The sequence below is a fragment of the Lytechinus variegatus genome, chromosome 9 (genome assembly GCF_018143015.1).
Source record: "Lytechinus variegatus isolate NC3 chromosome 9, Lvar_3.0, whole genome shotgun sequence".
Classification (NCBI taxonomy): domain Eukaryota; kingdom Metazoa; phylum Echinodermata; class Echinoidea; order Temnopleuroida; family Toxopneustidae; genus Lytechinus; species Lytechinus variegatus.
Window position 1 is genome coordinate 20,358,380 of NC_054748.1, and position 21,154 is coordinate 20,379,533.

General features: G+C 35.6%; 1 protein-coding gene across 4 annotated transcripts in view; it reads left to right on the plus strand.

Moving 5' to 3' along the window:
* LOC121421309 (fatty acyl-CoA reductase 1-like) overlaps positions 1-15,213 on the plus strand; it is a 31,573-nt gene extending 16,360 nt beyond the window's left edge. For 2 of the 4 annotated variants that reach the window (XM_041615987.1, XM_041615985.1), the window contains exons 2-14: positions 779-997; positions 1,613-1,788; positions 5,445-5,517; positions 6,077-6,183; positions 6,645-6,822; positions 7,253-7,297; positions 8,166-8,284; positions 8,882-8,949; positions 9,655-9,733; positions 10,390-10,479; positions 11,218-11,347; positions 12,082-12,209; positions 12,935-15,213. In XM_041615987.1, the coding sequence (XP_041471921.1) occupies positions 803-997; positions 1,613-1,788; positions 5,445-5,517; positions 6,077-6,183; positions 6,645-6,822; positions 7,253-7,297; positions 8,166-8,284; positions 8,882-8,949; positions 9,655-9,733; positions 10,390-10,479; positions 11,218-11,347; positions 12,082-12,209; positions 12,935-13,103 (1,557 nt within the window). In that variant the 5' untranslated portion in view covers positions 779-802 and the 3' untranslated portion in view covers positions 13,104-15,213. The remainder of the gene's footprint in view (positions 1-778; positions 998-1,612; positions 1,789-5,444; positions 5,518-6,076; positions 6,184-6,644; positions 6,823-7,252; positions 7,298-8,165; positions 8,285-8,881; positions 8,950-9,654; positions 9,734-10,389; positions 10,480-11,217; positions 11,348-12,081; positions 12,210-12,934) is intronic. The other 2 variants (XM_041615988.1, XM_041615986.1) reach the window with 1 other exon arrangement.
* Positions 15,214-21,154: the final 5,941 nt, after the last annotated feature.

The following is a 21,154-nucleotide window of genomic DNA, read 5'->3' on the forward strand; positions in this document are numbered from 1 at the left end:
GTACATACATGTATAATCTTCTCCTTAAAAAAGATATCAAATATTTGCATTAGAGGTGTACACATACGTGATTATTCATTTACTTGGTAAAGGCAGTTATATGAGTTGATGTAAAACAAATGTGGGGCCAGTTCATGGCCGTATGTATGTATGTATGTGAAATATAAATGTGAATGTGTAATTCAAACACAAAATATTCATTGTAATACACTGTACATGTAGGTACCAGTATATTACATGTATATACCGGTACTGACTTGTATTTTGATTGATTTTTATTTGGAAATATTATCCTGCATCCTCCATGAATCTGGCAACTTAAAATGCAGTAAAACATAATGAAAGGTGCATTTACATTTCATACCAGTAATTCTAACAAGAATATGGTTCTTTATGCTTCATGAATATTTCCTTACTTGCTCTGTTTCTTCGCTCTATAATGATTTGTTAATGTACATTAATATTTATTTTGATAACTAAAACAAATCTAAGATATAGAATAAATCATTCTGGTTTGTTCTGTTCTTGTTCTTGATAAAGGAATTTCTGCATGTGTAGTAAAGCACTGAGTTGTGATAGTTCCTTATGGATTTATACACTCAGTTGATCAAAATCTATCCCACAGTGCAGAACGAAATGACCGATGAGGCTGAGGACGTTACCCTTTTCAGTGCAATAGAATCAAAATCTTTTTCATGATTTCAATTAATCAAAGATAGAGCTTTTGAACCATCTTTCCTCCTTGTAAAACTTTTTTTCTCTTTTATTCTTCCTCCAGAAGCTGAGTAGTCCACCTTCCAGCATGGCGTATTGCTCGGTTGGCGACTTCTACGCCGGCAAGACCCTGATGATCACCGGCGCCACCGGTTTCATCGGCAAGGTGATGTTGGAGAAACTCCTCCGGTGTTGCCCGGACATCAGGAAAGTCTTCCTCCTTGTCAGACCAAAGTCGGGCCAGAGGGCCGCTGCCCGTATCGATGAGATCACTTCAGGCATGGTGAGTGGGTTGTAAATTCAAAACCAGGATGCTGTGACTGCTCATGTGATTGATCATGTGATTGATTGTACATTAAGACTAGTGGTCAAGGCAGTCAAACCGTAAACACTTTTTTAAAATTAATGTTTTGGTAAGCTTTTGTGCAAAACAGTAAAGCCCCAATCGCATTTACCACTTAATTTGATTTTATTCATGACTTTTTGTTGACCGGAAAAAAGTTCTACTTCAAACCAATATTGCGAATATGTTGTAAGTTGTAACATTTGAGTTTGTGCAACTCTGTACATTGGATTGTAAAATCATTGATGTCTCAGTGCAGTGGACACAGGCTATCACATTGAATATGTTTAATGTACTTACATTGGGCAGTTTGCCTTCCCAACTCTAAAACACTATAAATAGAAAATGAAAATGAAATAAATAATGTCTTGTTCCTTGTCTGGCTCAGGCTTTTATAGATAATGGTTCCCTTTGGAGTTCTGGTAAAGAAGGAATTGTAATTTTCCTGAAACCGAGAGTTTGTGTAGTTTACACTTCATTCCTATTGATGTTTGTATGTCACTTTTGCTGTAATACATGTACATGGAAATATCAATGTTTTTTCCTGATTTTCAGTTGTTTGACAAAGTCCGGGAAGCACAGCCAGATTTCCAGTCAAAGCTCATCCCAATCGAGAGTGACCTCACCGAACCTGACCTAGCGCTAAAAGAAGAAGACATCAGGACTCTGCAGGAAGAGACAGAGCTTGTGTTTCACGTTGCAGCTACCGTCAGATTCGATGAAAAACTATCGTAAGTACCATTAGACATCATACTCTGTTTCTAATTTTGTGTTTGTCTCATTGCGATATGCATGTAACAATCAATCTTTTCTTTTTAGGGGTCCATTTTTTTTCTTTTATATTTCTTTACAGACATTCTTTTGTTCTATTTTTTTCTTGGGAGGGGGATACCAAGGAGTGCTTCCTACCAGAAATGTTTTTTAGACTTCCTGATTTGAGGGATTAATGTACATTTTATTGAATACACATAGGCCTGTATCATAAACATAAATATTGGCAAGAATCGTATTAGTTCTTAAATTCAAACAAACCTGTCTTCCCGGTAATTTTAGTGTTAATGCAGCAAGATGTTCTTCCATATTAGGAACATATACAATGTACTTCTTGACTTGAACATTGACAGGCACAAACTTTGCTCTGAAATAAAGTTTGGCTCATGAACTTTAGCCATCAGATGATTGTAAATATTTACATTTCAATTTCAATATCATAATCAATTCTTGTAATCACCTTTTATTGCTCAAGCGGTGTAGACAGTGAAAATGTCAAGGAAATAAGGTTATCTTGATGTGGGAGGGTTTAGTCTTAGATGATGCCGCGAGTCTGTGCAAGAATGACAGATCAAATGTCATCGACTTGTAGAGTACAAGATTGAGTTGTGTAAATTTGATAAATGATAGATGATTATTTAAATTCATTGAGATAGGTTTTAACACTGTAACCTATGTGTGCATTAGGACAGTCTGAACTTACACATACACGTATGTAAATATTTCAAGAGTAATCAATGCCCCGTCTTACAAAGAGTTGGAATTGTATCAAACCAACCTCAAATTTCATCTGGGCCCGTCTTTAACAAAGAGCTGCGATTGATCCAATCAATCACAACTATGGACGGCCGGCAACATCAACATCTAAAATGCATGTTTGTTTAAATTATTTTCTAGATATGATGTATATTCATACATTCACCATTCTCTTGAAGATTCAGTTTTATACTCTAGGTTTACTAAGGAGCTAATTTCCTGTAGAAAAAATTATTGTATGGATGAAAATGGGATCAATCGTAACTCTTTGTAAGATGTGGCCCAGATCTTAATTTGTGTAATAAAGATCTAGGAATTTGAGATCAATTGCAATTTAATTAGAATTAATCTATCACAGTTCTTTGTAAGACAGGGTCCAAAGATGTGCTACAAGACTGTATGTTTGCCCTTTGTATTCTACAATATCTCTCAAACACTAGTACTTAGTACATGTACATGCATACATGTACATTTACATTATGTACTTGATAAACCAATGCAAACATTAAACTCTCAAGTCTGATAGATGCTTGTGATATAAGGAGTAGGCAAATCAATTTTGATTGTACACAGGACTTTGTGCTTAAGATTTTTTAAAAATCAAAGTTCTATGTACATACATGTTTATGTACCAGGTGGGTGTTTCATAAAGCTGTTCGTAAAGTTACGAACGACTTTACGTACGACTGGAACATGTTGTTAGGTCATAACTCAATTACATAGGGATGTCACATAGCACAAGAAAGGATCACCAGTTGTGTGTAAAGTCATTCGTATCTTACGAACAGCTTTATGAAACACCCACCAGTACATGTACATGTATGTGGCCTTGGAGAAAACTGGTTATATTATGATGTTGAATATTGCTGCTCTGCCTGTATGTATCAAGGGAATCATTTAATTTTCAAATTCAATTTGTGCACTTTTGGTCAATGGGGAAAAAAATTTGAAAAACTGATGTGGTAGAATCCTTTTAATTCTGCAACAGTGCAACATATACATGTAAATGGAATTTTTTGCAGCAATCATAAAAAATGCATAGCATATGGCAAAATTGTTCCCTGCATTGAACATGCATTGATACCATGAAAATAATTTCTTGCATAAAATATGCGTTGAATGCATGCTAATAAATAGTTATCTGAATGCGGGGGAAAGATTTCAATGAAACAAATAGTGATTTTTCACTGGTTTCATGTTATAAGCTACTGAAATCCTTGCATCTGATTGGCCCAGAGCAAATTAGTCGGTGAAAATCACTTATAACGGTTTCTTTATGAAACACTCCCAAGTTGTTCGCGATTCCTTGGCAATACTTCATGAAGCCTAGTAGAAAAGTGATGTCTACTTTTATCCCATTTCATGTTCGATGGTCGTTCCATCCATACAAGTTTGATTAAATTCCACATATCGTGCCACAGATCTGTTCACCTTGCATATCTCCCTATGTGTTTGTTTAAGTGTACTTCAGATAAAAACCCAAGTTCTACCCATTTTAATCAATCATTAACCGCTAGTTATGTAAGAATCAACGTCTACATGATTACTCTAAAAACACCGGATCAACGAAGGTCCGCCCCAACGGCTGGCACTTGTCTGTTGGCAAATGAAACAAGATTCTTTACAGATAGCCATTCAAAAAACAGCGCATGTTCTCACATGTGCAAGGATTACTTTTCAATCAGCATGCAGGGAATGATTTCCTAGTATTGCATCATAATTTGCCCCACATCTTGCTGCACAAAAAAATCTTTGTGGAACAGATTTTTGCATTAGAGAGTCAAAAGGGGCCTTAGCTTTCAATCCTAGCAGAATCTTCGTCGGAGGCAAAATGACAAACATATAAAGTGGAAGATTTTTGCATATTAGTTGAAAACTTTTCACTTGTGATGTAAATTGCTAACTAAATTTGGGATGCAAAATTGTTCCCTTATGAGCATATTAAGATTTTTGACCAGGGGGGTTTTCACAAAGATTTAAGTTTAACTTAAAGTTGCACTTCAATCTTAGAGTCGCACTTTAATGTCTAGTTGCATGCGCTATGAAACGCATGACCTCATTGATCACATCATGCCATGAGAACATGCACAAGTGTGTTGATCAATAAGATAGCACATTGCATACAGTACGCGTCGGCATTTAAGTGTAATTCTAAATCATGCTTAAATCTTTGTAAAAACATCCCCCAATACACTTGTATAGGCATGAAGTGATAAAAGCAATGAGTTGAGGGTTTAATTAGTTCATCTTTGTTATCACTTTATCAGCCAGGGGTGATCTGGTGGATTTTAATCAGTCTTAGTCAGCCGGACTATTTGTTCTTTTCTGTAATACCTTTGGAAGTCACTTTGAAAGCTAGGCCAACGAGTCACTTTGTCGACTGTGTCATTGAGTTAAATATGTTAAGAAATTGTGAAATCCTAATTATAAAACTTGGCAATTTCTTGTGTAATTTACACACTTTCATAGGTGTTCAAAAACAAATTCCGTTATATTTTCATTACCTGATGGAATTGAAATATACACCATGATTTATTCACAAAATGTAATAGATATATGTCTCTGTGGTTTAAAACCAACATTTATAATTGATTTATGGTTACATGTAGTTTGCCAATACATGTAACTATAGAAACCTTAACTTTAGTCAACTTCTGAACCCTTTTTCCATGATAGCAAATACCACAATAAGTTTTTATAATATAAAACAAGATTTCCCATATTTGGTCTCTAAAAGCCAGATCTCTGGCCTGAAACCATAGGGAAGAGACTAAAAACAAAGGGTCTAGGGAAAATGGTGCATGGGTTTCATTCAGAAAATAATTTGATTGAATATTTTACCACTTGTTTCTCTTTCCAGACTATCCCTCCGTCTGAACGTGCACGCCACCAAAAAGATCCTTCAGCTGAGCAGAGGGATGAAGAAATTACTGGTGAGTCAATAGTATACAATATTTAATGTTTAACAGTGCGATAGTTGAGATATTGCAGATACTAATGTCAAGTACCTGTATCAACTATTCACTGTTTATGAGTGCTACAGTTAAAAATATTCCACAACCATGTAAGCTGACCAGTCTTTTCATTCGTTTTCTCTAATAATGTTATTGTTTGAGTGCAGTAATATTGCACAAATATTCATATTGACCCATTCTACATGTAGTAATACATATTTTTCTATATTCCTTCAAGTGAAATGGTGTTGAAAGAATGGTTTCACAAGTCCATGAAAATATTGTTCATTTGGTTTGAAAGATCCTTTTTTTCCACTTTTCAGGATAAATCACTGTCTCTTCGACTGATGGAACATTCCATCACGTGATTTCCTATCATTCATCAAAATTGGCTGTTTAGATCTTGCAAAATGAAATCAATTAACTGTCTACTTTTCCAAATCAATGCACTTTTCAGTCAGATCATGATAGAATGTGATAATTTAAGGTTTTCAGGCCAATTCATGAATACAATTTTCACTTTTAAAATATTTTGCAGGTGCTTCAACATGTATCAACCGCCTATGCCAACTGCGACCGATCAAGAATAGAGGAAGTCGTCTACCCCCCTCCCATCGACCCATACAAGATCTTGGATGCTGTAGAGTAAGTCGACGCTCTCTGAACTTCCAAATTACAAAAAAGCCACCTTGATGAGCATTTGAAGCTCAGTAACAGTAGTTGCAACAATGAAATTTTCCATGTGAAAGCCTGTAAAATTGAGGGTTATTGTCACCATATCATCGCTGATCTTGATCTGGCTCATTGACAACCTAACTCTCTGAAATAAGCTGAAAAATGATCGCACTGAAGGGCACCAACACAGATAAGCACACATGGGACTATGTGTTATTTTTGTTTGACAAACTGCCAGATCTGACAATTTTCCTTGGAATTTGATTGAGGTGAATGGTTGAGCGCCTAGGCAGTCAAGTTAAAGCCGGGGTAAAAATAACAGCAGGGCCCGCTTGGAGAACAGTCCTGGGTAAATGTACCTATTATTATTATTGTTATTATTATTATTATTAGATTGTTACCACAAATGCCATTTATTTTTAATGTTCTAGATGGATGTCGGAAGACATGATCCAGACATTGACCCCTAAACTCCTGGGCAAGAGACCAAACACATACACCTTCACCAAGGCTTTAGCAGAGTATGTCGTTATGGAAGAGGGTAAGGGGTTGCCAATTTGCATCACGAGGCCATCCATCGTCGGAGCATCATGGAAAGAGCCTTTCCCTGTAAGTATGATTTTAAAATTTCTGTATAATACTTGAAATGTTAAAAGAAGAGTTTTGTGACTAAAATTGGCACTTTTGAACAATCTTAAACAGGAATTGTGGCATGTGCCTTTAATCCAACTGCATGAGGAAGTTACAAATTCAGCAGAATTTCGAGTTCAAAACCTGGTAATGTCTTTCTGATGGTGACGTTACAGGAAAGCCTAAGACGCATTTATCATCATATCTGATTGATACATGTCTGTAGAAATCTGCTTACACACTCGCACACAATGTTGCGATGTAAAACATCATTTTCTTGCATCTTTTGATAAGATTGCAATCATTGCATTATCTGTTTGACCAAATGTGCAGTCTGCACCATGCTTGGGAATCAATCACTTTATCATAAATTTGTTTATTATCCTCATTTTATTTTCATTTTTTTCAGGGATGGATTGATAACTTCAATGGGCCAAGTGGAGTGTTTATTGCTGTAAGTTAACAATAATTTCGTCGGCCTTATGCCAAAAGGGCCTTAACTGCTTTTGGCCATTCCGAGATAATGGCGTTTAAAGGTTTTGGCCTCTCTAATAATCAAAAGTTTGTGGTCGTTTTTTTGCTTTTGAAGCCAATTTCGATAAACGTGTTAAGTTATTAAGTTTTACATGAAATGTGTTAAATTTATTATAAAATATTCAGAACCCCTAAAATCGGGTTAAGGCCCTTTTGGCATAAGGCCGACGATTTATCAGAGACCATTTCCCTCATGAATGAAATGGAACTATAATCCCACGTTTGAAAGGAAATTCTGTTCTTAGCAATGTTGCGACATGCCCATCATTGAAAGCGCGCAGTTCAATTCAATTCAATTCAAATTTATTTTCATTCTTCAAAATGATACAAATAAGTACAAAATAGATTGATTCAATTTAAATAAACAATAGCATGAACAAAATTCAATATTGGAAGAAAAAAAATACATATTTGAAAGTAATCTAAATATTAGATTATTAGGTTATTAACCCCCCCCCAAAAAAAATGGTGTATTTACCAGATTTAACCATCATCGTCATAATTCTTCTTAAAAATAACTAAGTTAAATATACTGGTATTAAGGCAAAACACATTTATTATACACAATCATTGGTTAAGAGTTCATTTGGGAATTCCAATTCTTGTTAAATGGGATAACCTTTAACATTAAATGATAACAAGAATAATCAGATGAAATACATGAAGGTTGAACTTCATTCCATCTTTGATTATCAGTCAATTTTATTTTCTTCAAATTTTGTTGCTTGGATTTGATATTTGTACAAACTTCAAGCTTTAATATTGAAACAATTCTTTCCCCTTTGCAGGTCGGCAAAGGCTTGCTGAGAATGATGATCGGCGATGTCGAGGCTGTCGTTGACATCTCTCCTGTCGATTTCGTAGCAAATGCAATGATCGGAGCAACGTGGCATACAGGGATCCATAAGTAAGTTCATCAAATTTTTTTTCTCTTTTTTTGGGACTCTCCCACTATTCCAGTTAACAAATACCAGTGTTAATTTAAGTAATGCTCTATGATAAAAAAAAATTGACTGGTAACCCTATTCATATGGTCATGTTGTACACAGATCTGCCAGAAATCCCATCTACAATTTGGTTACCAGTCCTCTTAATTCTAACATTGAACTATAGAACATAAAAGACTGGCAACCCAATTTATATGCTCATGTTATACACAGACCTTCCAACAATCCCATTTACAACTTGGTCACCAGTCCTCTTAATCCAAACATTGTTTGATAGAAGAAAAAAAGACTGGTAACCCTATTCATATGGTCATGTTATACACCGACCTGCTACCATTCCAGTCTACAAATTGGTCACAGTCATGTTAATCCAAAAAATGTTTGATAGTACAGAAAAGAAAAGACTGGTAACCCAATCATATGTTTATATCATACACAGACCTGCCACCATTCCAGTCTAGAACTTGGTAGCCAGTCCTGTTAATCATCCAAACAATGTTTAATAGTACAATAAAGAAAAGAACGGTAACCCAATCATATGTTTATACTATTCACAGACCTGCCACCATTCCAGTCTACAACTTGGTCACCAGTCCTGTTAATCCAAACAAATGGAAAGATGTGGGTAAGTTGAACGTGAATAATTTCTGAAAATTTGTTTTCAGTAATTCAGAGATTGATGGAGAGAATAGCATATTGCAGGGAGAGAAATGCATGTATTTGGTGTAGAATTTCAATTTTCAAGAAGTGAATGATTTTTGGTAATGCCTATCATTGTTACAACCTTTTGCATTAGGACTGTGTGTGTTGGAATTTGAGACCCTATCGATAAATCAGATCTGCTCTAACCCTAAATAAATTGGAGAATATATGCAGTTAAGATTGCGTGAGTCAACCAATGATAAGTGTAACATTCACCCAAGCTGATTTGATTTTCTGAACGAATTATACAAAGCATGATGTATCTATCCAAAGGAACTGTTGCTGGGCTAGCTCCATGAGCTTCTCTGGACGGTGTGTGTGCCCAATAAGATATCACTATTATTGTTATTTCTATTATTATTATTGATATTCTATTTTCTAAGTCTCATTTCTAAGGAGCATCTCATGAATGTTTTTGTCAGTGGTTTTCATTGACAGGTGTTACAAGCTACTGAAATCCTTGCATCTGATTGGCTTAGAGCAATTAGTCGCTGAAAATCACCGACAGAACTCGTCATGACTGCACCCCTGTGGACTAAAGAGATTGAATTGAGCGGAGAGTTACCCGTCTGACAGCTTGCTGGCGTCAAAAGTTTTATCTTATTTCTATATTTTTCTTTTATTACAGAAATCATTCCAGATCTCTACAACAAGATCCCACTTGAGAAGGTGTTCAGACGACCCAGAGCAGCAATCACTAAGAACCCGTAAGAAGACGGTCCTTAAGAATTTTTATTTCATATTTTGGGATGCTTCATAGATTTGTTTAGTCAGTTATGCTTGACTTTATGCATGACTGTAACCCTTTCTTGTGTTAAATGATATGTATAACCCAAACTGTCATTGGCTTTGATTTAGCTCCGAAGATACTGTCACCAGTCGTGCAGTTATTAAGCTTTATAAAAACCTGCTACTTTTAAGAATCTGGAAAAGGAATTTGATTTGTTGGTAGGATAACTTTGTAATTTTCACCTCATTATTATGATAGCAGTGTGCTCTATTCACTATCTTGTAATGATTACTTTCATTTTTTTTTACGATAGATAAAGACCTAACCACAAATCAAATCCCCTTTAAAATCCTTGTAAGAATTAAGCTGTAGCTTACCTTAAAATGATTTAGCAGTGGGCTATTTGGTATAGTATAGTGTGCTTAGAAACAATGTATTAAGTGCTAAATAAATGTTGCATCATATTATTATTATTATTATCATTATCATCATCATCATCATTATCATCATCATCTTCATCATCACCATCATCATCACCATCATCATCACCACCACCACCACCATCATCATCAACATCATCATTATTGAAGTTGTTGTTTCTTGTAATGATTACCTTTATTTTTCAATCAATAGACTTGCCTTCGAGTATTTCAACATGGTCGGTGCTAAGATCCCAGCGTACATCATTGATTGTGTCAGGAGATTGCAAGGAAAGAAACCTATGTAAGTAACTATTCTGTAATATATCCCTGTTATGAATATTCATGAGTATTCTAGATATATTATTAAATGATTCTGTAATATATCCCTCTTATGAATATTCATATTCATGAGTATCCTAGATATATGACTAACTCTTCTGTAATATACCCCTCTTATGAATATTCATGAGTATTCTAGATATATGATTAACTCTTCTGTAATGTATCCCTTTTATGAATATTCATGAGTATTTCTGGATAAATGATTGGTCAATTCATGATCATGTGATAAAGTGTCTATTCTGGAATACACAGATGTTGTTAATGCAGATTTCCAGTGTTATGATACAGGAAGATTTCTCTTCATAACAGCAAAACTACATAAACCTGTTATCCACTGAGTATATTATATTATAAAGTGATGAACGCATCTTTCCTCGCAATTTGCTCCATATTTTGATATTAAACAGCAAAAAAAGTATTCTTTGTTGATTATGACAATATGCATAAAAAAAATAGATGTAAATACATTTAGATAATCTTCAGAGTGATTTCTTCAGGACTTGTAATTGGGGAAATTTTTCTTTGTCAAGAAATGAAAAAGGAGCTTTGGGGATGTCGTACATTATCAGGTTGTGAGTTTTTTTTTTTTAAGTGAATTACACAATTTTTGGTGTAGGATATTGAAGGTAAAAGAGATTTTGATTTTATTTTCTGTAGGATGCTGAAGGTAAATGAGATTTTGATTTTTTTTCTGTAGGATGCTGAAGGTAAACCAGAAGATAACTAAGATGGTGCACACCCTGAAATACTTCACCAACAACACGTGGGAATGGACCAATCAGAACACGATAGCCCTCTCGGCCGCTATGAACGAGGAAGATAGGAAGGTACGTTGAAAATGATCAACGATAATGGGACATTGGTGAAACGAACTCCAGATAAATTTATAACTAATAGTAGACCATAGGTCGTTATAGAGTCGGTTTGTTGGCATGACTGTTCAGAACTAATGATAATAATTATAATTATATTTGCTTATATAGCGCTTAATACTTACTTTGTCAAAAGTCTCTAAGCGCTCTACAGTATATGCAGCATAATTACCCTGGCTTTAGCAGTGCAACTGTTACGTGCGCTGCGTTTCAAGGAATAAATTCCTGCCAGGTACCCATTTACGTCACCTGGGTTGAGTGCAGCACATTGGGGATCAATTTCTTGCTGAAGGAAATTACGCCATGGCTGGGAATCAAACCCACGACCCTCTGTTTCAAAGTCCAGAGACTAATCCACTGGGCCACAACGCTCCACAGAACCAGGCTAATGATACATTGATGTCAGTGGGGCTAAAGATGTATTTATGAGGGTATTTCTTGGTCCCCCATGGAACGATTTCCAACAAGTTTGACCTGTGAGTTATTACGTCATTGCTGTACCGTAATATTTTATGAAAAATGCTGATATGCAAGAAAGGAGTATTGATGATGTAGAACTACTGTGCTCTGGGGCTATCTGAGATAAGGACTAAGTGATAATAAGCCTTCAGAGCTGACTGTGATTAGATACCAAAATATGCATTATTGTGCACTTTATACATATACCTTTGTTTGGCCTACCTTTTCAGGTATATTTCACGGATGTGAGACCCCTGCACTGGCCGTCATACCTAGAAGCTTACTGCCTTGGTACCAAGAAATTCGTTCTCAACGAAGATATGAACGACCTCCCGGCAGCACGCAGTCATCTCAGAATGTAAGTCGGAAATTAAAAGTCTGACTCTTCTTTCATAAGTAATAATAGGGCGATTCCATGCTAGAAAAATCAGCTTTTTTCGCATCATTTTTTAACCTACTGTCCGAAACAAACAAAAAACTTCAATTTGTTTTATGGTAATAATAGAGTACTACTGGGTAGACATATGAAAAAATAACAATCAACAATATGCCGTCCATGGGTGAATTATAGGTGAAAATATTGCATGCCGTAGGGGACATTTCTGAGTCCTGTACGACACACAACATTTTCGCCCTTAATTCAGCCATAATGAAATATTTTTTGTTGGTAATCACATGACTACCCACTATAACTTTATCATTGACCCAAATTATTTTTTCATTGCTAAAGTAATCAGCTGAGAGACTATAATATGATAACAGCTTGTATGGAATCGCCCAATATGTGTGCTGTAGCCTCTATGATAATGATAATAGGTATCTAAATAGCGCCATCTATCTAGAAACATTCTTTTCAGGGTTGTGGTTTGATTACCACCTCAGATATAGCACGAGCTGCCAACTCAAGCATTTAGTGCATTTTGTGAATAGCTTTTGAATTCAGTTTGCCAAAAGTCAGATTGTATGCTGCAAGAATAAGTGTAGACTCAACGCTTTATTCTGATATTGAAATAAAATGCGCTTACTAACATATGAATTAATATATCTAATCCCAATTGTGCTCGTTGGTGTTTTTTCCTCCAGGTTGCGCAACATCCGATGGACATTCAACACCGCCCTTATTGTCATCATCTGGCGTGTCCTGATCGCCCGCTCGCAGCTCGCCCGCAACCTCTGGGCTTTCGTCATCAACATCTTCTTCAGGTTCCTCCGGTACTGCCGCGTGACAAGCACCATCGCTCGCGCCCATTGAGCAAGACGTCCCTGCGATGGCGCCACTTGTTGCGTTGGCGGTTCTTCTTTTTGACGATACGACAGATCCTGCATTCTGTATAGCTTGAACTGCAGTGCATCCTGTCTTCTTCATTCCTGATGTGCAATGCTCTGTTGAGGGCGCCGTATTCTTCTATTTCTTCTGCATTGAACCTTGAAAGCAGGTACTGTGAACCCTGTCAACAGAAACGCCCTCTGAAGACATCCTCTCAAAGGCCACACTGCATATTTCTTAATGTGGGGGAAACTAATTGGGTGGACAATGGCCTTGATGCTACCATTGTTGACCGCTGGTCTTTCTAACCTGGCCCTTCGACGTAAGGAACATTTATCGCTTGGTCACTTTGGTCAGTTGTCCTGATAGAGGAGTTCCCCAAAGTCCAGATATAGCTATAAAAGAAATATGGCCTCCGAGCATGATATACCCTGTTAATATCTCCAGCGAGATGGTATTGATGTCGGTCATTTATCGAGGTGCCACCCGTATTGCGCATTTGACTCTTCCCTAAGATATTGTGATAACAGTTCCTGTCCTTTTCTCAACATATGCTCCATTTTCGGAGTTTGTTCGCTTTTACAACATTGCTCTATGTAGATAAACCCACATGCAGTCATCGGCAAACTTGTTGTCAACCAATCATATGACATGATTTTAGTAGCTTATAACAGAAGCTTGCAAGCTCAAATCAATAAAAATTTCTGATGAAACGTAGAAATCTGATGCTGCAAACCTTGTGTCGAGCCGTCAGCATCTGGAGAATTTGTGAATAAGGTGGTGTTTCTTGCATTAAAGTTGGAATTACCTCACCTCAGTCTCTATTCTGTAGTCCCAGTGTATTGACGCTTGTGTAGTTATGTCAACAAACAATGGTATCACTCATGGACACTAAACTTTCCTACAATGTTCAAGAAAATGCAATATGATTTGAAAACACAGGCACTCAGGAGTTACGATTTCTTTATCTAATCTATTTACCAAATGTATATTTCATGATGTTGAATTCTAACTTTCCAGACATTTTGGAGCAAAACTCAAGAGTATATGTGTGAAATACTCGCTATGATTCATGCCCCGATGTATTTGAACAAAAGTGATTCTGTAATTCTATGAAACTTGATCAAGTGGAGAATATGATGTTCATTGATTTATTGGACTGAATGGATGGATTTGTCAATACTGAACGATGAAATGCGATTGTATTTATTTCTTTATAAGAATATGTATGTTTATGTATTTCTTGCTTTAAGGTTCAAGTATTGTTGCTTTCCTATGTGAGATTAATTTTCTTATTAGTCATTGTACAGATAGTAGTTTTACTTTATGTGTATCCAATATGATCATGTACTAGTGAAGGGTCTTCAATGATGTTAAAATTGTGTAGACGTAGATTGATCTATTGATGATATTCATTGCAATTCTCTAGTTGTTCCAAACTGACGTGTAAAGATGTAAAATAGTATATTGCATTTGCAAATGATGTATATAACTGGCTTCGTACGGCAGCATATATCCTTGTTTTTCACACAAGTTTCTCTGTAATATAGGATGCGTTGTTTTGTGTAAATATCTGTACGTCTCTTTAATGAGTAAGAAGATTGTACGTGTAAGGCCTGTATTTACGTTTTTCTATTTATATTCTCTATAAAGTAAGTTTATCGGCACCGATTCTCCAATGCAAGCTAACACTTTGCCAAGTGCTGTCGACTATCAATAGTTGTACTTTGTTGTACTCATTTTTTTCCTGTTCTCGAGGACTGCAAGGGGGGAGCTAATGTGCGTCTTAGGGTTGGGTCTAACTAATTCAATGTAACAGCGCTTTGTAACCTTTGAACAAAGCGCTGAAGAAGTCATTACTATTATCATAACTGACAATTTTAAAAAGAAATTAAGTTCTTCAAATTGACGAGAACCGTGCAGCTTACTGGCAGGTATTATAATTACGAATCATATTTTTGTAACAGGTATTCCATTGAAATCAGACTGTACGATTTGTTCCCCCCTTCGTTTTTGCCAAAGTTAACTCATAAATTGGGGAGCATTGATACACATGTAGGTTACTATTTAAACAATAAAGTGCAACTTAACATTACACCATGTGACCTTCTGTCATTGATATGTATTTTGTGTATGGGGTTTGGGATGATGAGATGTACATGGTATCAGGTGAGGAAGAGAGAAGAGAAGTAAGAAAAGGGGAGGGGGTGGGTGAGGGTGGGAGGTTGACCCAGTGCTGGTGGGTGTTTCATAAAGCTGTTCGTAAGATACGAATGACTACGAACGACTGGTGATCCTTTCTTGTGCTCTGCGATATCCCTATGTAATTGAGTTATGACCTAAGAACATGTTCCAGTCGTGCTTAAAGTCGTTCGTAACTTTACGAACAGCTTTATGAAACACCCACCAGGGTTCCCACAGTCATAACAACCCTGGGGGCTGTTTCATAAAGCTGTTCGTAAGTTAAGAGCGACTTTAAGAACGACTGGTGTTCATTTCTTACGCGCTAAACCATCGCCAATGAATATACCATTTACCACAAGAAGGGATCACCAGTCGTTCTTAAAGTCGCTCTTAACTTACGAACAGCTTTATGAAACACCCACCTGGAAAAATTTGTGTTCAATGAAAGTCGGGGAATTTGGAAAATTTGTGAATAGTCATGGAATTGCATTTACCTTTTGGCTATGACAGCTTTCCAGTTTGTCCCGTCTCTCATATTCTGCTATTATATTGGTGTTCATTATTTCCATTTTTCCCAGTTTTGTGACATCCCGAAATATAAATAACCCCCGAGAAATCATGGAAAGCAGCAATTTAGTCATGGAAAAGACATGGAATTGTTTTCAAAATTTCTGTGGGAACCCTGCCAGTGGCCCGTATTCTGAACTTGAGTTTAAATTAAACCCTGGTTTAAAGTTGTGGTTTTTAACTACGGAGAACCAATGGGGCACAAATCCCAATTTATGAACTCATGAGGCCTGCATTATTCTTAATTTTCTGGGAATGATAACAAGTATTTTTCTTCATGATGAAAGCAATAGGAACCAAAATAATGAAAACATAATATAAACAGAATATTTGAATTTCGGCTCCCTATAATTTTAGCACACAGACCGTGGTCTAAGTTAAACCCGACTTCAGAATATGGGCCAGTCGATCCATGCTTTAACAAACCCATTCAAGACAACATCCTGAAGCATTCAATAACACAAGACACATCCATGTCCAATTTACTATATTTTTATTTTCTTAATGCAGTCTATTCTTCAAAGAAGCAGACCAGAGTAGGGCCGATACCGGGTCCTGTTCCATCGAGACTTATAATAACAAATGCACAATGTCCATAATCAATTTACCGTATGTCAGCCAATCAGAGAGAAAGATTTCAGTAGCTTTTAACTGTTAGAGCAAATTTGTTGTAACAAGTGTTATGAAACAGGCCCCTTGATTATTTGAAGTACAGATATCTTCATCTTTTACCATCACTGTTCTAGTAATACAATCTAGAAATGTGTAAAAAGACAATAAATTTCAGAAACAGATATCACAATCAGCATGCCTCATGAATATTCATAGAGGGCATATAATGTAAAAAAAACCCCAGCAAATTAATTTAAAAAAAAGATAATCACGATCAACAATTATCTTTGGATAGTTTGATATTCCTGAGATTCATTATTCCAAACGTTCAAATAATCTTTATCACATGAGCACTAACTTAAATATTTCATTGTTACACTCATGAATATTTATAGATAGCAAAAGATTTCAAATCAAATATAAGCAGTAAGTATCTCTGGTTGCAGTTTGATATTCCTGAGATTCATTATTCCAAAAATTTGAATAATAAATCTTTATCACACGAGCACCAACTTAAATATTTCATTGTTACACTCATGAATATTCATAGATATCAAAAAATGTCAAATCAAATATCCTAAGCAGCAAGTATCTTTGGTAAGTTTGACTTTCCTAAGATTCACTCTTTACCACACAAGCAACAATTGACCAACAATATAGTTAGAATACTCATGAATATTCATATAATCACATATGCATATAAAAAAGAATACATGCCCTCAATTCACCTAACCTTTTTGAAAAAAAAAAAAATCAACCAATATTAAAAAATAAATGTTATCCCTTATCCTAATAGAGCAAAGATATACAAAATTTTTAAACAATTTGTGTTCAATTCAGTAGTATACAAAATAGATTAATAGACAATATCAATAAAGGCCTAAGGTTTACAACATATGCTCTTATACTGTTATACAGTGCAAAACATTTCAAGAATTCCTTCACACACAAATTAGTTCACAATACACCTATGACGTACAGAGATGTTATTAAAAATAAACCCATTCAAAGATAATATATAAAACAAGATGGATCTCGGACTACTACAGCTGCAAGATTGCATAAGCATTTCAAATGCTTCACTTCTAAATTTGTCAAATAACCTCTCAGTGACCTTTGACCTTGTGACAAAATCAGATAATTTCACTCCTGTATGCATCTGTGACATAGACTGAATTAAAATCCCTCGATCAGTTGTTTTCATCACTGCGCGCAGAAGCATATTTCTACGAAAATTAAGACCCCTACGACCTCTGACCTTGTGACTCCCAAATCTATAAAGATCATCCTCCCTTACACATGTTTAGCTTGAAGTTAATCCTTCGAACTATTCTTGAGTTATTGCGATAAATTGATGATTTCAGATATGCAATGACCTCTGTGACCTTCAACCTATGAATCCATGACCCCAAATCAAATCAGCCCATTGATTTTTAAACAGTTCTTCAGGATTATCAAGAGAAAAGCAACATTTAAAAAAATTAGTAATGACATCTGTGACCTTTGACCCTAATGACCGAAGATCTACTCAGATTATCGTTATAGCCATATGCATACTTGGACCAAGTTTGAAGTTGTCCCTAAAATTATTCTTCATTTAAAAATATAATAACGATCGAATCGTTCTAGCGAAAACTGCATTGGCTGGACTCAGCAAGCTCATGAAAGATAGAGATATTACCAAGAAAACAATGGTAAAGATCTCTTTATACATGAAAGATATCAAAATAGAATGAATAAATGTATACTGTTTTTCATTATAGGTTCAGATTAATCTACTTTTGCTCCACAAATTAAAATACAATTTAACTTTGAATAACGCCTTTCACATGTAGTTTACCGAGTGCTCATATACTTCATGCAACAGAGAGATGTAAACAAGTTTTTAACATAAATAAAAGACAACAAATCAGAATGAATGAATACTGTTCTTTAGTATACATGTTTTTAAATTAATCTGCTATTACTCTGCAAATGGCACCAATTTGAACTTTCTTTACCCCCATTTTACTTAATGAGTACATTCTAATGCCAAGTATCATGAGTTTTTTTTATACATTCAAATTTATTGCAAACCTGACAACTATTTATTGAAGTCTTACTGCCATAATATTCAACAATACTTCAAATAATTTATATTGTTATTACAAACCCATCCATTCATGGAAGTCCTTATCCACAATATTTCATTTTTTTTCTATTTCAGCATCATTTGGAAGAATTTTCAGCCGTTACTGAGTTAATCAGAAAGTAAGCAGTGATGTACACAATAAGAATCTCTCGTACCGTGGCTGGGCTGATAGAACATCACATCTCAAAATTCAAACGAATGGTGACTGTCCGAGCACCACCGGTTTTGGGGCATTAATAATTATAATAATAATCCGCTTTTATATAGCGCTTAATACATCGGAATGACGTGTCTAAGCGCTTTACAGATATATTATTACCCCGGTCATTGGATTCGATCAGCCATTCCCGTACACGTGTGCACATCCTCCACTCCCTGGGGAGTATTCCAGTCAGTCGCCGGTGAGGCGCACACAGTACTGGAATAGCTACAATGACTTTCACATTCTACCGGGTACCCATTTAACACCTGGGTTGAGAGTGGCAAAGTGTGGATTAACGCCTTGCCAAAGGACGCCAGACCGTGGTGGGATTCGAACACACGACCCTCTGTTTACAAGGGAGAGTCAGAACCACTAAACCACGGCTTGGTCGCTGCTCAAGATTTAGAGCGGAGTTGAAATTCTGGTGGCACCATATCTAAGTGACATCATAATTACATTGAAGTGACATAGCGAATCAAAACAATGAATTACAGTCACATGATCAGCTCAGATTTAAACCTGTTGGTAGGCTAGGTGTGATGAAAGAAAAAAACAAACAATAGAAACAAAGAACATATGGTAAAGCAACACCTATAAATCCAGAAATGCCAACCTTATCAAGATCATTTCAGTGTTTTAAAGGCTGAAAATCAATATTTTGGTAAGAAAATCAGTGTTTTCAAAGAAATACCATAGGACTACATATAAACTGAAACTTAAGAAATCATTAATTTTCATGAAACCACCAACACTCTTTCTCATATATATATATATATATATAAAATATACTTGATTTGTACAATTGATTGTACATTAATTGTAGTCAATCCAATCAATCGTAATGATATTCTTCTAGGATGAATTCTAAACTTTGTGTTAATTAAGGGCCCAAATTGGTTGAAATACAACAGCCAAAATACCCCGACCTAAAAATATGAATTTCTTGATAATACTTTCTTTACAGCATAAGTACCATTTTCACACTGAATAACGCCAGCATGAGATCATAACTAGAGTGCTCATTCAGTTACCAGATTCTCACCCATGATGCCGTATTTTTACTATATGTAGTATTGTCATATATTCCTGCTAGAATGATAATGATAATATCAATAATAAATATTTCTAATGCGCACTTTCTAAAGAATCATTATACTCAAGGCGCCGTAAATAATATAAACAAAAACATTGAAAATATTTAGAATAATAGTCATCAAACATAACATTCATATAAGGAAAAAATAAGGACTTCTCTAATATGCAAATATGTAATGCTTGACACTTGATTGGAATGTCTTAAGATAGTGCTTGGAAGTCTATTTATTATCCTAGGACCGAAATCCAGTTGAAACCACTTTGAGCTAAACCAGTTGAAACCAGTTGGCCAACTGGTTTCAATAGGGAAATTAGAAACAACTGGTTCCAATTGAAACCAGTTGCCATGCAATCGGTTCCAGTTAAAACCAATTGGGCAACTGGAACCAGTTGGTTCCAGTCTTACAATTTCCCTAATAAAACCAGTTGAAACCAATTGGAGGCAACTGGAACCAATTGGAACTTCCGGTTGGCATGAAGCTAATTAGTTACAAACTAATTAGCATTTGTAATAACTATTGCTCATGCCAACACAGAAGCATTGTTATATGTCTATTAATGAAATATAGACTCTCATATGTATATATATTTATATGGAGGAGCTTCGAATATATGTTTTTGTGTTTGATGTAATTTGGTAACAGATAGTGGTATACTAATTATCTTTTAATCTGTTTAATTATAATCTATAATATTTATGAACATGGTTTTAACTGCTTACTGTTCTAAACATTTATCTTAAACAGTTGAGGCACTTGAGAATGAAAAGAAATAAATCGATAAATTGTAAAGGATGATAAAACATTAATATGTGCACACTAGCGGATAATATGCAAATCAACTGGTTTCAATTGGATCCAGTTCGCTAACTGGAAATATTTCCAATTGGAAACCAATTGGAAGTCTTTTCCAGTTAACCAACTGGATCCAGTTAGGATTTCCAGTTACCCAACTGGTTCCAATTGGTTTCAATTGGAAATTGTTACATTCCAGTTAAAACCAATTGAAACCAGTTGAAACCAATTGGAAATCCAACTGGTTTCGATTGGGGCCACATAGCTAAAAGCCCTGAGATATAACAATATTATAGGAGCAATATAAGCAATGCTCCTGAACGACACAAGAAATGTAATTATCATGAACCATTAAAAAATGGCAATTTTGTCCATTTTATATTACATATGGGGCAGCTGCTCGTATATGACTTCAATAAAAAATGACAACTTCTAATAGTTATTTTTATCT